This window comes from Haliotis cracherodii, unplaced genomic scaffold (genome assembly GCF_022045235.1).
Source record: "Haliotis cracherodii isolate W230 unplaced genomic scaffold, xgHalCrac1.p SCAF_15, whole genome shotgun sequence".
NCBI classification, from domain to species: Eukaryota; Metazoa; Mollusca; class Gastropoda; order Lepetellida; family Haliotidae; genus Haliotis; species Haliotis cracherodii.
The window spans coordinates 4,886,077-4,906,663 of record NW_027266270.1 but is presented as its reverse complement, the minus strand read 5'-3'; the positions used below and the strand labels follow the sequence as shown (position 1 = coordinate 4,906,663).

Below are 20,587 nucleotides of genomic sequence, written 5' to 3'. Positions count from 1 at the left end.
ATGTTGGTATTGATGACAACACTGCCAGGTCACATGTAGTAGAGGGGCATAGTAGGGGGGTGTAGGATAAGTTGGTATTGATGACAACACTGCCAGGTCACACGTAGTAGAATGGCGTAGTAGAGAGGTGTAGGATATCTTGGTATTGATGACAACACTGCCAGGTCACACGTAATAGAGGGGCGTAGTAGAGGGGTGTAGGATATGTTGGTATTGATGACAACACTGCCAGGTCACATGTAGTAGAAGGGCGTAGTAGAGGGGTGTAGGATATGTTGGTATTGATGACAACACTGCCAGGTCACATGTAGTAGAAGGGCGTATTAGAGGGGTGTAGGATATGTTGGTATTGATGACAACACTGCCAGGTCACACGTAGTAGAATGGCGTAGTAGAGGGGTGTAGGATATGTTGGTATTGATGACAACACTGCCAGGTCACACGTAGTAGAGCTGTGTAGGATATGTTGGTATTGATGACAACACTGCCACGTCACACGTAGTAGAATGGCGTAGTAGAGCGGTGTAGGATATGTTGGTATTGATGACAACACTGCCAGGTCACACGTAGTAGAGGGGCGTAGTTGAGGGGTTTAGGATATGTTGGTATTGATGACAACACTGCCAGGTGACACGTAGTAGAGCTGTGTAGGATATGTTGGTATTGATGACAACACTGCCAGGTCACACATAGTAGAGGGGCGTAGTAGAGAGGTGTAGGACATGTTGGTATTGATGACAACACTGCCAGCTTGTATCCATTTGTTATCTCTATCCATGTTTGTTATATCCGCGTTTGACTGTATTTTCGATAGTACTACTCAGTTTAAACTCCCAAGAGCCCAAGTGAAAGTAAAAATGTTAAATTTATTATTCATGAAGTGTAAAATCTGTTATAGAAGGCTAGAGGGATACTGGTTAATGTGTTATAAGTAAAAACTTATGAAGATGTTACGCATTTTGTGAAAAGGTTAACAAGGTATTAATGTAATGATCGTTTGATTGCAGGTACAAAAACTAGATTTGACTCATTTCTTTTCTTAAGTCTTCCATCACTTACTGTCATTTTCAAATAATTTGGAGCTTGAAATTACATGTGTCATATTCACTGCTACCTGGTGCCTTAAATGCTTCAGATGTTGTACTGTAAGCCTTATAGACAAAACTATGAATATCACTTTCTTTCTGATTAATGTTGAGGTCAGTAGTAGTTCCTCAGCTAGGATTGGCATATTGGCCCATAAATCGTATTGCAATACGGATAGCTGTATTGCAGTACATATTGCAATATGTATTTGGGCCCAAATAATATATATTTGTACTGTTCAAATGGTACTTCTTCATTCAATAATCCAGACTTCAGATTGCAAGATGGGTGGTATGGATAAACAAGACCACCTATTACGTCATCAATATGGAATGTTATGTAAATGGTGTGCTGTTTACATGGTTTAGATAGGAACCCAGTCCATCAAAATGCCTCAAGATCGTAGATACCACTTATATAATTATTTTATAATTCTTCTGTGACTATTGTGAAATATCAATATGCAGCTTTATAAATTGGCACAAGTTCTATGGTCCTTGTCATTTGCCCAATAGTTAAGGTATTATGAGGGCTAGTTAAAATTTGTCCTTTCTAAGGGTTTTGCTATATTGTTTTGTTATTATTATAATCACTACTGGACTAAAACTGTTAGTTTCTATCACTAATATGCAAGGGTTGTATTTCGATACATGTTATATCAGTATTCAAGGGTTGTATTGTGATACGTGTATTTCTGACGGTCTTATTGCACTGTGGCGGTATACCAGTTTTATTGTGCACCCCTAGCCTCTGTTGTGGATGTTTGTTTCACAGACAGCAACAATGTACCAGACTTTGTGGAGTTCAAATGCACACAAGGCTGTTGGAACTAGGAGATTATCCAGGAGATTTGGTTGTTGACAGAATCCTGGAAATGTTGACCATTGTTGACTCAACTCCACTGACCAACATAGTGACAATGGACATCAATATTAGTTGTTTCAAACAACAACAAAAACAAACAACATGAAATGAAAGCATATCGAATAATTAGTAGGAGTGACCAGAGAGTTTATGTATTTCTGTCAGGACAGCGTGTGTGTTGTTGTATCAAACAGTGGTATATAGGCGTCCCTCTGACGTCCCAGGGCTGGCTCTCCACGGGCCAACATTCTTGCAGGGCTTCAAGTGTTTTATCAGGTAATTTGGGCGGTGGTGCTACACCATATATCCACCGCTGTGGTCTCCTGTGATCTCCTGTGATCTCCCGTGGTCCTCAGGGAGCCCTGTGTGACTTTCAGCTGCCCCCTGCTACAAGCCACAGGGGATTCTCCTCAGGTATCTGGTGTGGTTTGCTGTGATGGATGGTGACATCAAGTCGCAGGTATTCACATTATAGATACAGCATTGCTGCTCTTGTTAAGCAGCTCACGCAGATCCGTCCTGGCATTAGTAGTACCTGAGCCATACTGTCGTTATCTGCTCTAGTGTATTGAATTTCCAATACATATAGGTTACAAGTGAAATATTCCGTGCAAGTAGTGGGCCTATGAAAGCCTATGAAAGCGAATAACGACTGGTTTATTGGGTTAACGTGAGACTGCCCTTCAGGCGAGCTCCAGCTGCCGTGATGGGTGGATTCTTTGCGACAAGTTGACAAAAGAATTAATTGTAGGGTGTTTTGTTTGAGGTGGCCAGCGGTTGTGACTGTGAAATTAGTTATGTGGTGATGCGGACTAGAGGTAGACGTAGAGGATAGAGGATGGATACTGAATGGGTCACCACCATGACCGCAGAGGAAGATGATATACACCAACCATGGGAAAATGCATTCTTGTTTTGATTTTCTGAAAACGAAGGTAAAGCTTGTGTGGGTCCATAGTGGATCATATAGCATGTTTCTCGCTTCAGTCACTGCCTCTATTCAGTGAGTGTTGGCGGTTTGGTTACCAGGTCAGCTATGACATGGGCGAGTTCAGGGACTATCGGATGTTCATTTTTTGGTAGTGTAGATTTGACCCTGGAGTAATTGCAGTGTCTGTTCTCTGAAATTGTTTTTGAAGTATCGTATGTGGTAAGAAATTTGTAATGCCACTGTGGAATGGAAGATATGTTTTTCTCCATGTTTTATATCCTTTGTATAACTGTTGTTAAGATATTTAGAAGGAATATTTCTGACCTTAAGACTTTAATCATACCGTTCAGCCCTCTGTTTTGTTTACCTTTAAAAAGCACCTAATGACGATTGTAGAGCAGTGAATAAGTCATCTGAGTATATGAAGGATGTTTGAAGATGAATGTAGAAAGATTTCCCTGATAGACTGGTGGATGCTTTGGAGGAATTGCACGAGTTACTGGTTGTATTCCAAGCGGACTTGGCTTATCATTTTTGTATTAAAATACCAGTGCAGTGGGTACACAACACAGTTTGTGTCAGAACATGAGATATGATTTTAGATTCTAGGTTTGTCAGCACCATCTTCATGTTCATGGGTTTAACCAAAGTGAAAAATGTCTAAGAAACTCACTCACTCACTCACTTGTGACAGTATGATTTGAAAAGTCGCACAGAAACATTCCGCTACATTGTCTTGTTTCTTCACTTGTGTCTGATTCACTTGTCACTGAATGTGTTCATGAACTTGTCTTACACACTGTGTTTTTTAGGTTTCATGTGACCAGAACGAGATATTCTGTTTTTGTATTTTGTCCAGCGTTATCTCCCGTAAAATTAGTTAATGCCCTTCTGTTTCTAATATTTCTCGTGTGAATGTCAACGCATTTGTTGTTTTGTTATGGATCTTTTCACTTTACTCTTGTGTTATCATCATTCATAAGGTGATGGTTAATAGTAACCTTCATTATGCAACTTAAAAAGCACTTTGTTTGTGACTTCATGACTGTTCTATCACTGTACAGTTATTTTTCCATAAAGCTCGGTATATATTTATTCTGCTGCATCTCTGTGATAATTCACCATTCTATATGTACTGTTATGTTGGAGTACCTGTGGAATAACTAAAGAGACCTGTGGTGTATATATGGTGACACTTATTCATCTCCATATGAGGGGGCCTAGGTGGCCCAGTCGACTTAGGGGTCGCAATTCACTGTGCAGAGTTGTGCCCCTGTGGCACGCCAGAAACCTATAATTGTTGGTTCAAATCCCTGTTTGCCTCGATTATGTTTCTGTTTGTCAGCACCATACCCATGCTTGTGGGTTTCACCGAAGTCATAATTGTCTGAGACCTGCATCACTTTGGGCTTTCCTCCCACATTAAGCTGACATGCCGTGGTATAACTGGAATACTGTTAAAAGCGGCGATAAACCCAACCCAACTCACTCACTAACTCGTCTCAATGTATACAGACATATTGAATTATTCATCGCCAGTCCCTGTTGGGATTCCAGATCAGAAATAGTCCACAGCCGCCTATGCTGGTCGTAAAAGGCTTCTTATGGATCAGTTTTTCAGGCACTGTGACTTGTTGATAGTGTGCCACCCTATCCAGACAGCATGGGGCGTTGTTGCTCGTAATATCAAGCACTGGATTGTCTGGTCCATACGCTTTTTATGAGTGTGGCGTCAAACAAGCAAGCAAACTATGTGGACAAGATCATGTGTCTCCTCTTCCATGTTGCTAGGACAGAAAGGATGGATGCTACACAGTTGTAGTACATCTGCTGCTCAAGGCACTAGTCAAACAATGACAATGCTATTCTAGGTTTGATGATTCTAGTTCACACTAAGTGCCTGAGGCGGTGGCTGAGTTCGATCACATCTACACGTTTCTATTTTTCATTTTGACATGCATCTTCTTCGTGTTTGCCTGTGGCAAGTTACCTACATGTTTCTCACTGAAGTGTCTGATTGGATTATTGCAAATGTATCACTTAATGTCGCCTTAAAATAGTAACTTCCGTATTCGCAATGATAGAAATAAGTTTCAGTGTCAGGAAATTTTCAGGGATTTATCTAGGATTCCAAACAAAGTTCCTTAAATGCAAGTTGGGATTTTTGTTTGTTCATAAATATGATTTCCTTAATATTCTTATTCTTATTTTCATTTTCTTGACAACCCATCACAAATATTACTAATTGACATGGCCTGTGAAGACCCGGGGAAGAATAGGTCTTCAGCAACCTGTGCTTGCCGTAAAAGGTGACTATGCTTGTCGTAAGAGGCAACTAACGGGATCGGGTGGTCAGACTCGTTGACTTGGTTGATGCATGTCATCGATCCCAATTGCGTGGATTGATGCTCATGATGTCAATCACTGGATTGTCTGGTTCAGACTCGATTATTTACAGACCTGGAATATTGATAAGTGTGGCGTTAAACAATAAACCAACCAACCAACCAACCAACCAACTTATTGACATGAATTGGGACTTGTAATTTATATTCTGACATTTGCTGCAGACTTAGGGCCAAATATAAGCCTCTGAGCAGGTCCAGATGAATCCTTGATGATTTAAAAAGTAAAATATGAAATCAACTATGTATGAGTATAAGTTTTTGCATCCAAGATCACATGACCATTGCCAGCGTTAGAAATTGGCACTAGTCCTGTAGTCCTTGCCAAACTGCCCAATAGTTAAGGTATCATAAGGACAAGTAGAAATTTGCCATTTTTGAGAGTTTTGCTTTTTGTTATCATTATAAGGCTTAGTGGACTAAAACACTGTAAGTTTCTCCCGCTGAACTTGCATTTAAGAATTGTTGTTCAGAGCCAGAGATTGTGTCCAGTGAATTCATGGTATATGCGTCACATATATTTATCCATCACCTTCTAATCAAAAAGTTCTTTGAACAGATTGACTTCTCCCTCTTTAAGGTTCAAGTCACTGATGTCAGTTTCCATAATCAGGAACATCTTTCAAAGTGTGTTGAGTTATAAACTGGACAGGGCAGTCATGCAGTGTCTAATTCAGTAGAGCGGACTGATCAATTTGTGTTATCCGTATCAGTGCACATGCTGCGTACTCTGGTGGCGTAATGGCGGTGTGCGTTTCAGCACCGTAGTCAATACGGTGCAATGTGATCTAACAAAGCATGTCACTTTACATTGATTTGCTGTGATCAATTGTGAACGTTTGAATAGGTGGTGTAGACGTCACCACATGACTTGGGCTCGATATGGTCATGCCTGTCAGTCATGCTGTCACATGATATGGCCAAGTGTGTTGTCATGGGTTGTAGAAATCAGACTTTCACTGGGGTAGATTTAGCAACACATTTGTATGTAGCTATCAGGGCTTGCTCCGTTTAAAAGTTACTGGGCCTTCTCCAAACTGACTGGCCATCAACTAAATGGTGGAAGCTTGCGAAGTGGCCCAACCTGAGGTCACATAGCCACCTGGCAGGACTCTGAATATTTAAGAACTTTTCCCCCATAAAATGTTTTTTTCCTGCACTCTGAGATTAAGTCTTGGCTTCCATATGCCTAATTTTGTAGTGATTTATGCGCAAACAAAGATGTTGTTGTACACAACATTACGTCATAACGACCGGTTGTCATTCTTCCGAGATGATCAAATTAAAAAAATTGAACATACACGGAGAAGGAGTGAAATTTTTATATTTTGACTGGCCAGATGGGCCATCTACTTTACGTTACAGCAAGCTCTTTGTAATTTTAAGTAGCCAATGGACCAGCAGTTAAATCGACCCCTGAACTTTTGATGCTCAGTCTCATGTCTAAACTAACTACGCCTTTCACGGATTACAGAAAAACATGGATTTGGGAGAAGATGTAATCAGCTGTTTGGTGGCTGAACATGGCCTTTCATATCTAAACTGACATTTTAAATGTGACTGATGAGATGTGTAATTGACAACTTGATTTTTTAAGGGAAAAGTTTAATGCATAATGTCAATCAATCAGAAATTATAAATCAAACCAGGGGACTAAACACATACATAATCTGTAGTTCACTTGTGATTATATATTTGTTTTGAATATAATTCAAACCATGTCGTCATGACAGATGAACTTAGTAATATGAAAGAATCAGGTGGTCCTACACTTCTATTGAGTAGTATAAGATGTGTTTCAGTATCTTTCACTTTTAACTGTGTCAGTAAGTAGGTTGATGTGTTAGTTCTGAAGTAGTCCAGAGACTCCACAAACAACACCACTAGTAGGAAGAGCTCTATGTGATTTGTACATCTAACATTCTTGTCACACATACTTCATAGAAAAACAGTCTGTCATCAGTGTTGCATTGTGGGCCTGTGTTTATCAAAGCAGATTATTAACTTAATTCCACGCAATAACATAAAACCTATGTAATTTGTTATTGATGATAATAAATAAAGAGTAAATGCTGTCCTATGCTCTAGTCAGCTCAGTCATGACAATGTGGAAATACCGTATTCAATGTAATAAGCGCCCAGGGCGCTCTCAAAATTAGAAATAGGGGGCTCTTATTACAATATTATTTTGGAGTTGAAAATAAAATTTCATGGTTATCCAGACAGCCTGAAATGTTTATGTACAACAGATATATTTTTCCAGAATTTCATTGCATATAATTATGGGTGCATATACCACACGAGTGTGTATTATACACGAATAAATTAGTCTTGTGTACATTGATCAATCGGAAAGGGGTGCTAATTGGGATTGTTCACCAGCCAATACATCAGCAAATGTCACGTGGGCGCTTATTAGAGCGGGGCGCTTATTACGTCGAATATGGTTTTGAACTTGAAGTCTTGACCAGACAAAGGAGTGTTTTGTAGCATGAGCCTCAGGGTACTGTGATACGCCTCCGCAGGGGTAACTCTTTCAAGCAGGGGTAAAAACTAAAAGTTTTAGTCCACTAGTCCTTATAATGATAACATGTAGCAAAACCCCGAAAAGTGACAAATTTCGACTAGTCCTTATGATACCGTAACTATTTGGGCAGTTTGGCAAAGACGACAGGACTGGTGCCAATTTCTACCGCTGACAAGAGGGTGTATATTCTCCTGTATCCATAGTCTGGTGAATATATTATGTAATGCAAGATATTTTCATGCTTCTACTGCAAATATCCTACTCAAAAGAAGTTAAGGACTAACCGATTCTTTTATATTGCTGTTTTTAATCTGTCATGCAAGGACCACCGAATCTTTCATATAACTATAGTTAATCTGTCATGCCAAGGGGCGGTCGGGTAGTCTTGTGCCGAAGCGTTTGCTCGTCACGCGGAAGAGCCAGGTTGGATTCCCGACAAGGGTACAATGTGTGCTTGGTTACTTTCAATAACAACCTGTTGCAGGATGTCTGAACCATGGTCGTAATTGATTTTACCATCAATTATTCTGTACGTTGATCTATAATTTCAGAGTCGTCGCTCCAAGATGGCCACAGTGGGAGAACAAGTGCCTATCTCTAACCACACCATTGACAAGGTGACAAAAGCCAAGGTTACCTTGGAGAACTACTACTCAAATCTCATTTCTCAGCATGAGGAACGGGAAACAAGGTGAGCTAAGTACACCCACACTACAGTAGTTATATTGTCTGTGGTTTGATTCCCCATAATGTGTGAAGCCCATTTCTGGTGTTCCCCACCGTGATATTGCTAAAAGCGGCGTAAAACCATACTCACTCACTCCATCTAAAAAACAAACACTTAGACACTACCGGATCTACTGGACAATGAAACATTTATAACTCTGCAGAACTAAGATATAAGGTACTGGGTGCAGCTCATGAGCTGTGGATTTCATTTTTAATAAAATAAGCTGTTTTACTTCTAACTTTGCGACTCTGAACACTTTTGTTGTTAATAACTTAAAATGCCTGTTTAATTTTAGAAAAAAATTGTGCTGAAGGAAACTGTGATTATATCTGAATTTACCTTCTTTGAAAAGGCCTATTTTAAGCCTATTTTAAGGAAATTTAAGAAGGAAAGTGATTGAATATCATTGCCTCAGGGGTTGTTTTGCGGCTTGACAGCAACAAGCGTTATCATGGCAGCTCTCAAGACTTACGTCAATGAAAACCGATTTTGTGTTCAATAGAGGTCTGATAACCGATTGAGTTTTACTTCATGGTAGTTTTCGTCTGCTCCAATGATTTACAGTTGTATAGATGTCAATATCCAATCATGATTATCATTATCTATAACACATAATTTTCCCCCATTGTTGAGGCAATAGACTTCTGAAGCTGCAGCCTAAGCCAACTTGCTATCTGTGTAAATACGGACAGCCGCCCCTTTCATCAACGCGTTGTGCTAGTGTATGATGCATGATGGAAAATGATGAAAATAACTCACATTTTCTGTTTATTTTGAGCAGAATGAAATATTGGAATGCAAGAGCACAAAGTTTATCGTTGATGTTACCCTGTGGATTACAATGTTGAAGGAAGAGAGAATTTTTCCAGTGATAAGAGCTTGTGGCTACTTGTTGGGGCCCATGTACACACTGGGGTTGACGTAGATGTATCGTGGAAAAACACTGAGCCAGTGATCAATTCTCTTCTGTGGTCACCTTGACATTCAGAAGATTGCATACCTTGTAATGTTTATTAATAACATTGGAAGTCAAAGGTTCTTTGTCACAGTTAAAACAGTTCTATCAGCCAAATGTAGTCCTTTCAGTAGATATTGCATCTTTCATTTAGCTTAAACTAAACTAAACTAAACTAAGCTTGTGTAGTATGCTTAATGGAGTGGTAGGATAGCCTAGGGGTTAAAGTGTTTGCTTGTCATCCAAAGACCCAGGTTTGAATCCTAACATGGGTACAATTTGTGAAGCCCATTTCCTGAGTCCCCAGCCGTGATATTGTGGGAATATTGCAAAAAACGGCGTAAAAACAATACTCACTTGCTAGTATGTTAAATCCAATAGATATTTGACCCTTCACTCTAACATTCAACTTCTAATAGTGTGATAACAAGACCAACCCCATGACTTTCCTGCTTAATTTTCCTCTTTATTTTGAAAAACGATTTTGTATAACCAGAATCAAAAGGATGTTATATGCTTTATGTGTTTAACAAGGTGTCATTTTACATTTTGTGTAAATCTTGGAGAGTATTATTCTATGGGGCAGTCTTTTTCAATGCCATAAACCTTGAAGTCAGCCTATACCAGTACACGGGAACATACATACATGTATGCACACACATATCTCAACACAAGGTAATCTAGTCTATTTTTGTTGTGAAAACCTGTTTTGCTTTTTCACAAGAAAATTCATTGTAATGTATGGCTTTGCAATATACAGTCAGTGTGTCGTGTGGCATGTTTGAATTATTGGGTACTCTTCTGCAGGAGATTTCGATAGAGATCAGTGTGTACATATCATGAATAGCATACATATTGCAGGCCAAATCAATATGCAATAGGAGAGGACCAGTATAAAACACAACTAAGCCAGCCACGCCACAATATAAATGTATTGACCAGAGAAGAGGCAGCAAAGTTCTTTGTCTGCATTTATTGAGTAGTTCTTTGTTGCTGCAACCACCGACACCTTCAATAAAACCATTGTATGCTCAACTGACACACCCAATTACATATGCTAGCAGTGGAGTGGTTCTACGTCAATAACATGCAATAATGATTGGGCGACATCAGGTGTATAAACTCACTCATTGAATAATTTTACCTATCTGCCCCTTGGTAACCTTCCTGGTAGCCCTAACTTGTTTGAAAATAAGTGTCCTTGAGGTTTCCTCCTATGATCTTTGAAACCAGGACTCCCTCAATCTCTGACCTTTATTATCCATGTCAGAATGTTGAAGTTTGATTGGTTCACTTGACCTTGATAAAACACTATATATCCTTCATACCCCACCATGAAGAAAGCAGGATGTTTGTGGATTTCTGAGCGGGAGAATTAATCCTGTATTCCCAGCTACGAGGCAATAAACTGCATGTATACGAGTCAGTGAAAGTCACGTGACACATCACAAGTTTATGTAGACGAATAACAATACTTGAAACATGCATTCCTGTGTGTCTTCGGCTGTGTGGTTTGTGTTGAAATGTGGTTGATGTGATGTGCTCCAACCAGCTGTTCAGCAGTGGAATCAGCTGTTTATACAGACACGTTAATCGACATGTTCACTGAATATGAGTAATATCCAATGATTGATAGTGATCATATTTGTCTGTATTGACTGGGATGATGTATAACGAGGATTATCCCTTACTGTGACACAGGGGTGATGGGATGGTTAGTGGGGATAGGCCAGATCAGGGATAAGCTGCTCAAGGGCTTACAACATTCAACCTGGCTGATTACATTCATTTGTGTGCTGTATTACATCGCAACCAGCAATATTCCAGCTATATGACTGCTAATGGTGTACAATAACAAACACTACTGCTTGATCTCTAAAAACAAATTAAATTTGTGTATGATTTCAATAGTCGCCCCCTTTGTCAATTTTCTTAACGCCCAGGACACTTATTGCGTGAATATGGTATGTTAATTTCGAACCCTGTTGACAAAATTGTGGCTGATATATGATATTATGGCCATTACCAGAAATATTATTGTCAATTCACCCACTCGCCTGACTCAGCCTGCCCCTTGTTAGAGAATCTATAACCTTTACTTAGACTAATAATGAAAGTAGAAATAGGATATAGAAAGTCAGGAAACTATATATGAAAACTAGTTTGTGTTAGTCATTTCATACTGATTATGACTGTTATGCCACAGAGCATTTTTGTTTATTAAAACACCACACCATGTGCTATGATGGAACAATGTTTTTTTCAATCAGAATTATGTATTAGAATTGATTGGAAACAAACTTCACAATATTTGTTTGTTATATTTTTCTTTGGACACCAGGGCCCACTTGCACAAAGCGATCTTAGAGCTAAGATGATCATAACTCCCATTCTTTAACATAGGCTCATGATAGTCTTAGCGCTAAGATCGCTTTGTGCAAGTGGGTCCTGAAAACATCATCTCAAACAGTGATTAAACAAACAATAAACAAGTTTTCAGGCCAACAAGTTACAAAGTATCCAAAATTCTGTCGTTATCTCCCAGTGTGGTAACATAAGGCGACTTCCTGCAGTAGTGTCTGTGTGTAGTTCCTTGTAGACGAGGCTAATTAGACTTGCACAAGTCTCTAAGGGAATAATTATTTGTTTAAAACATAAGTTCTAGATTATGTAAATAATAAGAACAAGTTGTCCCTATAAGAGACTGGAGTCTGTCCACATATCTAGACTTGTCTGTTAGGAAGAGAGAATTACTACATGTCCATGGACTTTTCTTTCAGTACAGCCTTAGAGCAAGGATACTGTCCACATATCTAGACTTGCCTACTGGGAGGATAGAATTACTTCACATCCATGGTCTTTTCTTTTAGAACAGCCTTGGAGCAAGGCTAGAGGCTAATGTACTGTGTGATATATGTGGTTATCTCTGGTGAACCAGGAGAGCAACAGCTGATGTTGTGTCCGGCCAGATTGCTGGTGCTTACCAACCTAGGAAGTGGGAAGGATCCTGTTGTAGGCAATACCACTGATCTTCAGTCTCACTGGCTTTAGGAATTACTGAGCAACAATTGTACTGTATATTTGTCCTGAAAAGATAAATGTTGTTTCGTGGTCCCATCAGTGGAGTCTGTATTTAGCATTCAATCATAGAATAGAGTAGAACTGTGTATAGCATTTAATCATAGAATAGAGTAGAACTGTATATAGCATTTAATCATAGAATAGAGTAGAACTGTATATAGCATTTAGTCATAGAATAGAGTAGAACTGTACGTAGCATTGAATAAAAAAAATAGAGTAGAACTGTATATAGCATTTAATCATAGAATAGAGTAGAACTGTACGTAGCATTTAGTCATAGAATAGAGTAGAACTGTACGTAGCATTTAGTCATAGAATAGAGTAGAACTGTATATAGCATTTAATCATAGATTAGAGTAGAACTGTACGTAGCATTTAGTCATAGAATAGAGTAGAACTGTATATAGCATTGAATCAAAAAATAGAGTAGAACTGTATATAGCATTTAATCATAGAATAGAGTAGAACTGTATGCAACATTTAATCATAGAATAGAGTAGAGCTGTATGCAACATTTAATCATAGAATAGAGTAGAACTGTATGCAACATTTAATCATAGACTAGAGTAGAGCTGTATGCAACATTTAATCATAGACTAGAGTAGAACTGTATATAGCATTTAATCATAGACTAGAGTAGAACTGTATATAGCAATCATAGAATAGAGTAGAACTGTATGCAACATTTCATCATAGACTAGAGTAGAACTATTTACATCTAGGATCTTTATGGTTATTCCAGAGCAGTACAGACAACTGAATTGTAAAATTGAGAACTTTTCTATTTTGCAAAGCCTCTTCATATAGCTCATTGTGGGCTTAACATCATTTTGGTATCAGTGGCATGAAAGCAGTTAATTTGCCTGAAGTTGAATGTGGAGTAAGGAACACAGAATATGTGTCCTGATTATTAATATTTCCATTCACTCAGAAGATCCGGGCTAGAATAGGTCTTCAGCAGCCAATGCTTGCAGTAAAACTAAAAGGCGACTATCCTTGTTGTAAGAGGCAACTAATGGGATCGGATGGTCAGACTCGCTGACTTGGTTGATCCATGTCATTGTATCCCTATTGCGTGGATCGATGCTCATGATGTCAATGACTGGATTGTCTAGATGCTCCAGACCTGATTATTTACATGTAGCTGGAATATTGCTGAGTGAGGCGTTAAACAGCAAGCAAACAAACAAACACTCTTGAATCCTTTGACCTATTATTACAGCCAATTCATGTATTCATTTATTCGTACATGGGACCAGGGGGTCGTAAATTCTGTGTAAAAAAAACCAAGTCACTCACTCATATATTCAAATTTGAATTTCACTTCAAAGCTTTTCATGCACAAATCAAATGTCACTATAACCTGACTTATAGCATTCATCATTCAGTCAGCATTTATTGAGGATCATTAAACGCGTCCGTTGACTTTCACACAGGTTATCCAACAAGTCACAAAAGGCAAGAATGTCTAAAATTGAATTAAACTAAGTAAATTGCCACTGGGTTTCAATTCTAAGTCTGTGTAAACATGAATTTCATATCTTGGGAGGGGGTCGAAGAGTTTCCTGGACTAAAAACAATGATTCACCTGTCATAGGGTGACGACTGTGTCCCAAATACTGACACAACTGTAAACTGTTCTCTTGTAATTGTCCATGTCTTGTATTTATTGAGATGTGATACATGGCTGAACACCCATCTGCACTAAAGCTTGGCTCAACAAATAGTGTCAATGTTGTCAGAAATGTTTGCAGAACAAGATCATTTTTGACAGTTGCAGCTCCTCACGTTCCATATTAATCTGTGTGAGGGTTATTGACGTTCTAATACACCTTCTGGTTCAATATTGACGTTCTTAATCAAAAGATCTTCTAATGTGAACCAAGTTGCTGCTTGGCAAGGATTACTTGCTGAAAGAAACCATTGTCCAAACTAGGACCAGGATGACCCATTTAGACGAATGAAACGTGATGTGTAGATTTGTTTTGGTTTATCCTCTTCCGAATACGTTGTGGAAGTAATGTTAGAAATGGAATAACAACACTCCCTCAGTTCAGATTCAGTAACAACAGAATTATTGCCATGCAGGTCATTTTCAACCTCGCGAGTCAATGCTTTCATTCCCGGTTAAGAATTCAGCCATTCCTAATTTTTCACATATAATATTTTAGTCTTCAGTTAGAGTTATCTTACCTTAACTGTGTGACTGCAGTGTTGTAGACATACACAAAACTATAACATTTTCGTTGTTTCCAAGTTCATGTAATGTACTTTCAACACTGGCTAGGTTGAAATTAAATTCTCATTCACATTTTAGTGTCTTTGGTCAACTTCTTTCATTCACTGTATGAAAGCAAGACCATGTTACTCATAAATGCGGTTTTAAAAAAAATGAAGAGAAAACTGGTCTCCAAACTAACATTTTTAGTCCACTAGTCCTTATAATGATAACAGGGGCGGTCAGGTAGCCTAGTGGTTAAAGCGTTCGCTCGTCACGCAGAAGACCTGGGTTCGATTCCCGACATGGGTACAATGTGTGAAGCCCATTTTTGGTGTCCCCCCGCCGTGATATTGCTGGAACATTGCTAAAAGCAGCGTTAACCCATACTCACTCACTATAATGATAACATATACTAAAACCCTTAAAAAGGGCAAATTTGTACTAGCCCTTATGATACCTTAACTATTGGGCAGTTTGGCAAGGACTACAGGACTAGTGCCAATTTCTAACGCTGTGTGTGTGTCCTTGGAATTAATTGAATGGTCATTGAATATCAAAAGTTTAAATGCAGTGAATCAAAATATTTTGGCTGTAACCAAATTAAGTTGCACAAATTTGGGTATATCTTGGCAGTGTTCGCGGTTGGGGCAGTGTTCCTTGAGGTTTGCTTTCATAGTATTTCAGTCTAGAGACTCCTGAATATTTAGTGTTTTTATATGATGTGGACTCATTGACTATCATGCTAACAGCTTAATTCAAACACTGTAACAACAATCAAATGTTTTGCTGTATAATTATGATCTCTCAGTTTGTGCAATCTCATTAAAATCAGATCTTAGTTCTTGCTATCGCTTAACAAAAATCTGTGGACATCCCATTATGGGTCACGTCAGAACGACCTTTCATCCGACCAATTAGAGCGTCGCTTACCAGATCATGCAAGTGACAGTTGGAATGCAACCTCGAAAACGTTAACATGGGGTATTCCGAACGACAGTTAAGGCCTGTACGACTGATTCCGTAAATATTATCGTCTATATCCAGCCTCCGTGGGATAAACATTTGAATGGAGGCGGCGTTGCACAGTCCATGGGAAGCGCTGCCATACAATCGCAACAATATATTAGACATTGCGGAATGTTCGTTGGTTCAGTTTTGATAATTTTAATCGAGAACTGTGTCAACATATATTTCAAGCGTAGTCTGAACGGGAAGTCGTCAGGTGGAAACGAGTGCTGTAAAGCTCGAGAAACCTGCTTTCTCATTGTCTGATATTGACTTCTTGTTATTAATTTCAGTGGTCGGTCAAAGTTCGCAAAAGGACGTTCTGACGTGACCCGTAATGGGATGTCCTTAGATCTTTATTTAGTGGAAGCGAGAACTTAGATCTGATTTTAATGAGATTGTCAGTTTGTGCTATTACATGTTCACCTTGATACAGACTAAGTTCACCTTGACCTTGACTACATTCACCTTGACCCAGACTACATTCACCTTGACCTCGATTATGTTCACCTTGACAGAGACTACATTCACCATGGACCCGTGAAAATTCCGGGGTAGAATAGGTCTTCAGCAACCCATACTTGCCGTAAAAGGCGACTATGCTTGTCGTAAAAGTCGACTTACGGGATCGGGTGGTCAGACTCGCTGACTTGGTTGATACATGTCATCGATCCCAATTGCGTGGATAGATGTTCATGTTGTCAATCACTGGATTGTCTGGTCCAGATTTGATTGTTTACAGACCGCCGTCATATAGCTGGAATATTGCTGAGTGCGGCGTAAAACAACAAACCAACCAAACCAAAACATTCACCATGACCAAGACTAAATTCACCTTGACTCAACCAATGACTTTTTGCCTTCAGGTACCGGCTTTTGGAACAATCAATGGAAGAGGAAGGACTTTCAGACGAACAGGTGAGTCCTTTTCCCCAACAACCCATGCTTGTCATATGGGGCGACTAATGGATATAATAGGTCTTCAGCAACCCATGCTTACCATAGGAGGCGACTATGTCGTAAGAGGCGATTAACAGGATCGGGTGGTCAGACGCGCTGACTTGGTTGATTCGTGTCTTCGTATCCCAAATGCGTGGATCAATGCTCTTGATGTCAATCACTGGATTGTTGGGTCCAGACTTGTTTATTTACAGACTGCCGTCATATAGGTGGAGTGAGTGCGGCGTTAAACAACCAACAAAAACTTATGGATCAGGGGATCAGGCTCAGGGACTTGGTAGATTTGGGTCATTGTTGCCTGACATCCCGGAAAGTTGTTCATAGTATCAATCAATAGTTTGTCTGGTCAAGATTTTATTGCCAACAGGCTGCCATGCAAGTGGAGTATCTCTGAGTGTAGCATTGATCAACAAACAAAAAACACAATGAAATGTTTAGAAAATTCCATTTGATTTCAGCAAAAGTTCACAAGCATTCACTTTTTGACATTCCCAGGTTTAAGCTGTCTCAAACCTTATGATTAGTAAATCAATGTGAGACTGACGTCAATGCAGTGACATCATCCAATCTGTTATGAGTTGTAATGGTAGAGCTGGTTCTCATTAATCTCTTATGGCTGTTTAGACTGAAGGTATATTTAATTCAGTAATTCATTGTCAGGCATCTGATATGAAGCTGATGATTTTTTGCCTCACCTTTGTGTAAGGTCTTGATTTTGGAATGTTTGGAAATAAATGATAATCACCCGATGATTGCAGGGTGAATTAGGTTCCCAGTACTCTGTTCTTGTTGTAAGCCGATCACTACTGGGGTTGAGTGAGTTGGGCTTAACGCTGCTTTTAACAGTTTTCCAGTCATATCAGTCTGTCAGTTGATGTGGGAGGAAAGCCCGAAGTGATGCAGGTCTCCGACATTTACCACTTCGGTGAAACCACCGAGCAAGGGTATGGTGCTGACAAACCTAGAAACATAATCGGGGTGAACCGGGTTTCGAACTCACAATCATAGGTTTCTGGCGTGCCCAAGGGACGCAAGTCTGCACAGCAAATCGCAGCACCTTAGACGACTGGGCCACCCGTGCCACCCGATCACTACTCTGGTCTAGTGGATAGGGTATGCCTGGAGAGCGGAAGGACAGTAGTTCGATCCTTGGCTGTGTCATTGGTTAGGTCTATCAACATTTGTCAAACAACAGGCCCCTGATACTCGAAAGTGATCTTTGCTGGAACAATCGAATACCCATACTCTAGACTTAAAATAGTCGTAGCGCAAAGATCACTTTGTGGAATGTGGTCTAATTTTATAACTTTTTGTAGAAAATTATACCTTGTAAACAAAAAGAATGAATGCAGTGTTGAACAGGATTACAAGACAAGGGTGTGTGAGAAACATAGGTCCATTGACCACATGATCTTTTCTTTACTTGTTAATGTCAAGCTGTGGGCGTAAACAAGTATCTGCTAAACATAAGCCCATGAGATGTTTTTAGCCATAGAAATCCTTACTCTCGTCAGACAAATCTCTCGTCACGATTCATTGATCATATCTTATCAGATCAAACAGCAAACAAGTCTTTGTATGGCACGCCAACATTAGTTGTAAGTCATCCTTTTCAGTTCTGCTGGTAAATGAAGTCATTACTTGGCTTAAGTCAGTAGGACAGGCAGACAGACAGCTATACATCATTGAACATTCTGTACATAGTCTTGTTGAGTTATGGTGAATGTGTTTTACTTGCTGCGCCCATTCAGCGGGGTCATGTGGCTTCATTATAGGTCCTGTGAACAAAGGGATAGTTTCATGCATCTATTGTGGGGGCAGTTGAGATTCAAAGTGGTTAGCCCAGTCAGGCCTAATTAAGGGTATAGGGTCCATTCAGAGGCACAAATTTGCACAGTTAGGGCCAAATTTAGGGGATGGGATCCCTACAGAGAAACAAAATGGCCCTGTCAAGCCTTATTAAGGGGATCAGATCCTTTCAGAGGAACAAAATAGCCTAGTTAGGGTACAATTTAGGGGATCAGATCCTTTCAGAGGCATAAAATGGTCTAGTTAGGGCCCAATTTAAGGGATCAGATCCCTGTAGAAGGACAAAATGGCCCAGTCAGGCCTAACTTAAGGTATCAGATCCATTCAGAGGAACAAACTGGGACAGTTAGAGCCCAATTTAGGGGATCTGATCCCTATAGGGGCACAGAATGGCCCATTCAGTACCAATGTTGGGGATCAGATCCCTACTGAGGCACAGAAAATGAAGCTTAGCCTTGCTGTCCCTTCCAGCTTAGAAAATAAGGTATGGGATCCTCTCTGGTACATAAGTGAAAAGAGCTACAATTTACCAGAGCAGTATCTACCTCTGTTAGACATCTTAAGAAAGCTGTCAGTGTGCTCCTATCAAACCAGAAACAAGTTAAGTGGAATTGTTTACGAGGATATGTTAGAAAAAATGTCAACAGTAGATAAGTGGAGATAATGTAGATCTTTCCCACCATGTTCGCGTTGCTTCACCTTTCTTTGGTCGGGGTTAGAAAATCCACTCCATTCTCAAAGTTTGTCAAATTATTTTATACATTTATCTTTGAAACTCTATTGAAATTTATCTAAATAATAATGTGAAGTTTCCTTTGGTATAATGAATATGTTACCCTGTTTGTTTGTAACTGGTTGCCATACAAATTGAAAACCATGTACGGTTTGTACGAGATGAGTGTGTTTGTGTGCGTAACCAAGTAGCAGAGGACTGTTTCATGATGCCAGAGCTCTTTGCTGTCACAACGTTCAAACTTGTAGCTCACTGTTGTGGACAGTAGCTAAGCTAAACAGTCTGAATGTATTGTGTTGTGGTGGTGAGGTGAATACTGTGACTGTATACATAGGGATGAGTATTGTGTTATCTTGGCTTTCTCATGAAATCAATTTTATGATATTTTTCAAATCAGCAGCAGCAGGTGCTTGGTAGATAAAGGAAAATGTACGCTTTTAATCAATTTGTTATTTTCTGTGCAAGTGTGTAATATATATATATATGCCTGTTTTCACTTTCAGTAATTTTGTTCAAAGTCGGATAGGAATAAGTGATGAGGTGATTTCAGGAACGGTGTGGGGATGTATGATGCGTTTGGTTGCTAGTGTTTGTTACCTACATCATATGAAAAAGTAAACTACCTGAAAATATTAGTTGTCCACTCAGATGTCGAGAGAGAATAGTGTGTGAGGTATTACCAGTATATCGGTATCGGTATAAGCGAGCATCCGGGACGTCTTGTTTTGTTAAATTTATGAACTTCAAGTCATACCTTAATACTCTGAATTAATTGCTTCTGAATTAAAAATTTAGAATTATACAATATATCTTGATATGTATCCCAATACAGCCTTGTGCATTGCAATATATTGTAATACACTTTAAACCTCCAATACCCATCCCTAGTTGGTACTGAGGATCGGGTGGGTACAGTGTGTGGCTGACTGACTGTGTATCATGGCACCGAAACATACTGGATCATTCATCATGCTTATCAACCACCTTTCTCAGTCTCTTAGGTCCAAAACACGGGGGAGTGGTTAAGCATTTGCTTGTCACGCCACCAACCCAGGTTCGATTCCCCAAATGCGTAAAACGTTTGAGGTATATTTCTGGTGTCCCTTGCCGTGATTCTTTAAGCACAGTAAAACCATATTCACTCACTCACTCCAAAACACAGGTAAAATTTGTTGCAAGATTTTTCAAAGTGACTGATTGCTTTTGAAATGTGTTTTTCAGGTGAAAGTGTTCTTTGTCAATACTTGTTTAAACAAACCAGGAAAGTGTGTGCTTATTTA

The 20,587-nt window shown here is 39.4% G+C and overlaps 1 protein-coding gene across 2 annotated transcripts in view; it reads left to right on the top strand.

Moving 5' to 3' along the window:
- LOC139462186 (serine/threonine-protein kinase 38-like) overlaps positions 1–20,587 on the top strand; it is a 92,247-nt gene that overhangs the window by 12,913 nt on the left and 58,747 nt on the right. Inside the window, exons 1-3 of one of the 2 annotated variants that reach the window (XM_071243740.1) lie at positions 2,654–2,885; positions 8,365–8,504; positions 16,672–16,723. In XM_071243740.1, the coding sequence (XP_071099841.1) occupies positions 2,829–2,885; positions 8,365–8,504; positions 16,672–16,723 (249 nt within the window). In that variant the 5' untranslated portion in view covers positions 2,654–2,828. Of the gene's footprint in view, positions 1–2,653; positions 2,886–8,364; positions 8,505–16,671; positions 16,724–20,587 lie in introns of those variants that run through there. The other variant, XM_071243741.1, reaches the window with a different exon arrangement.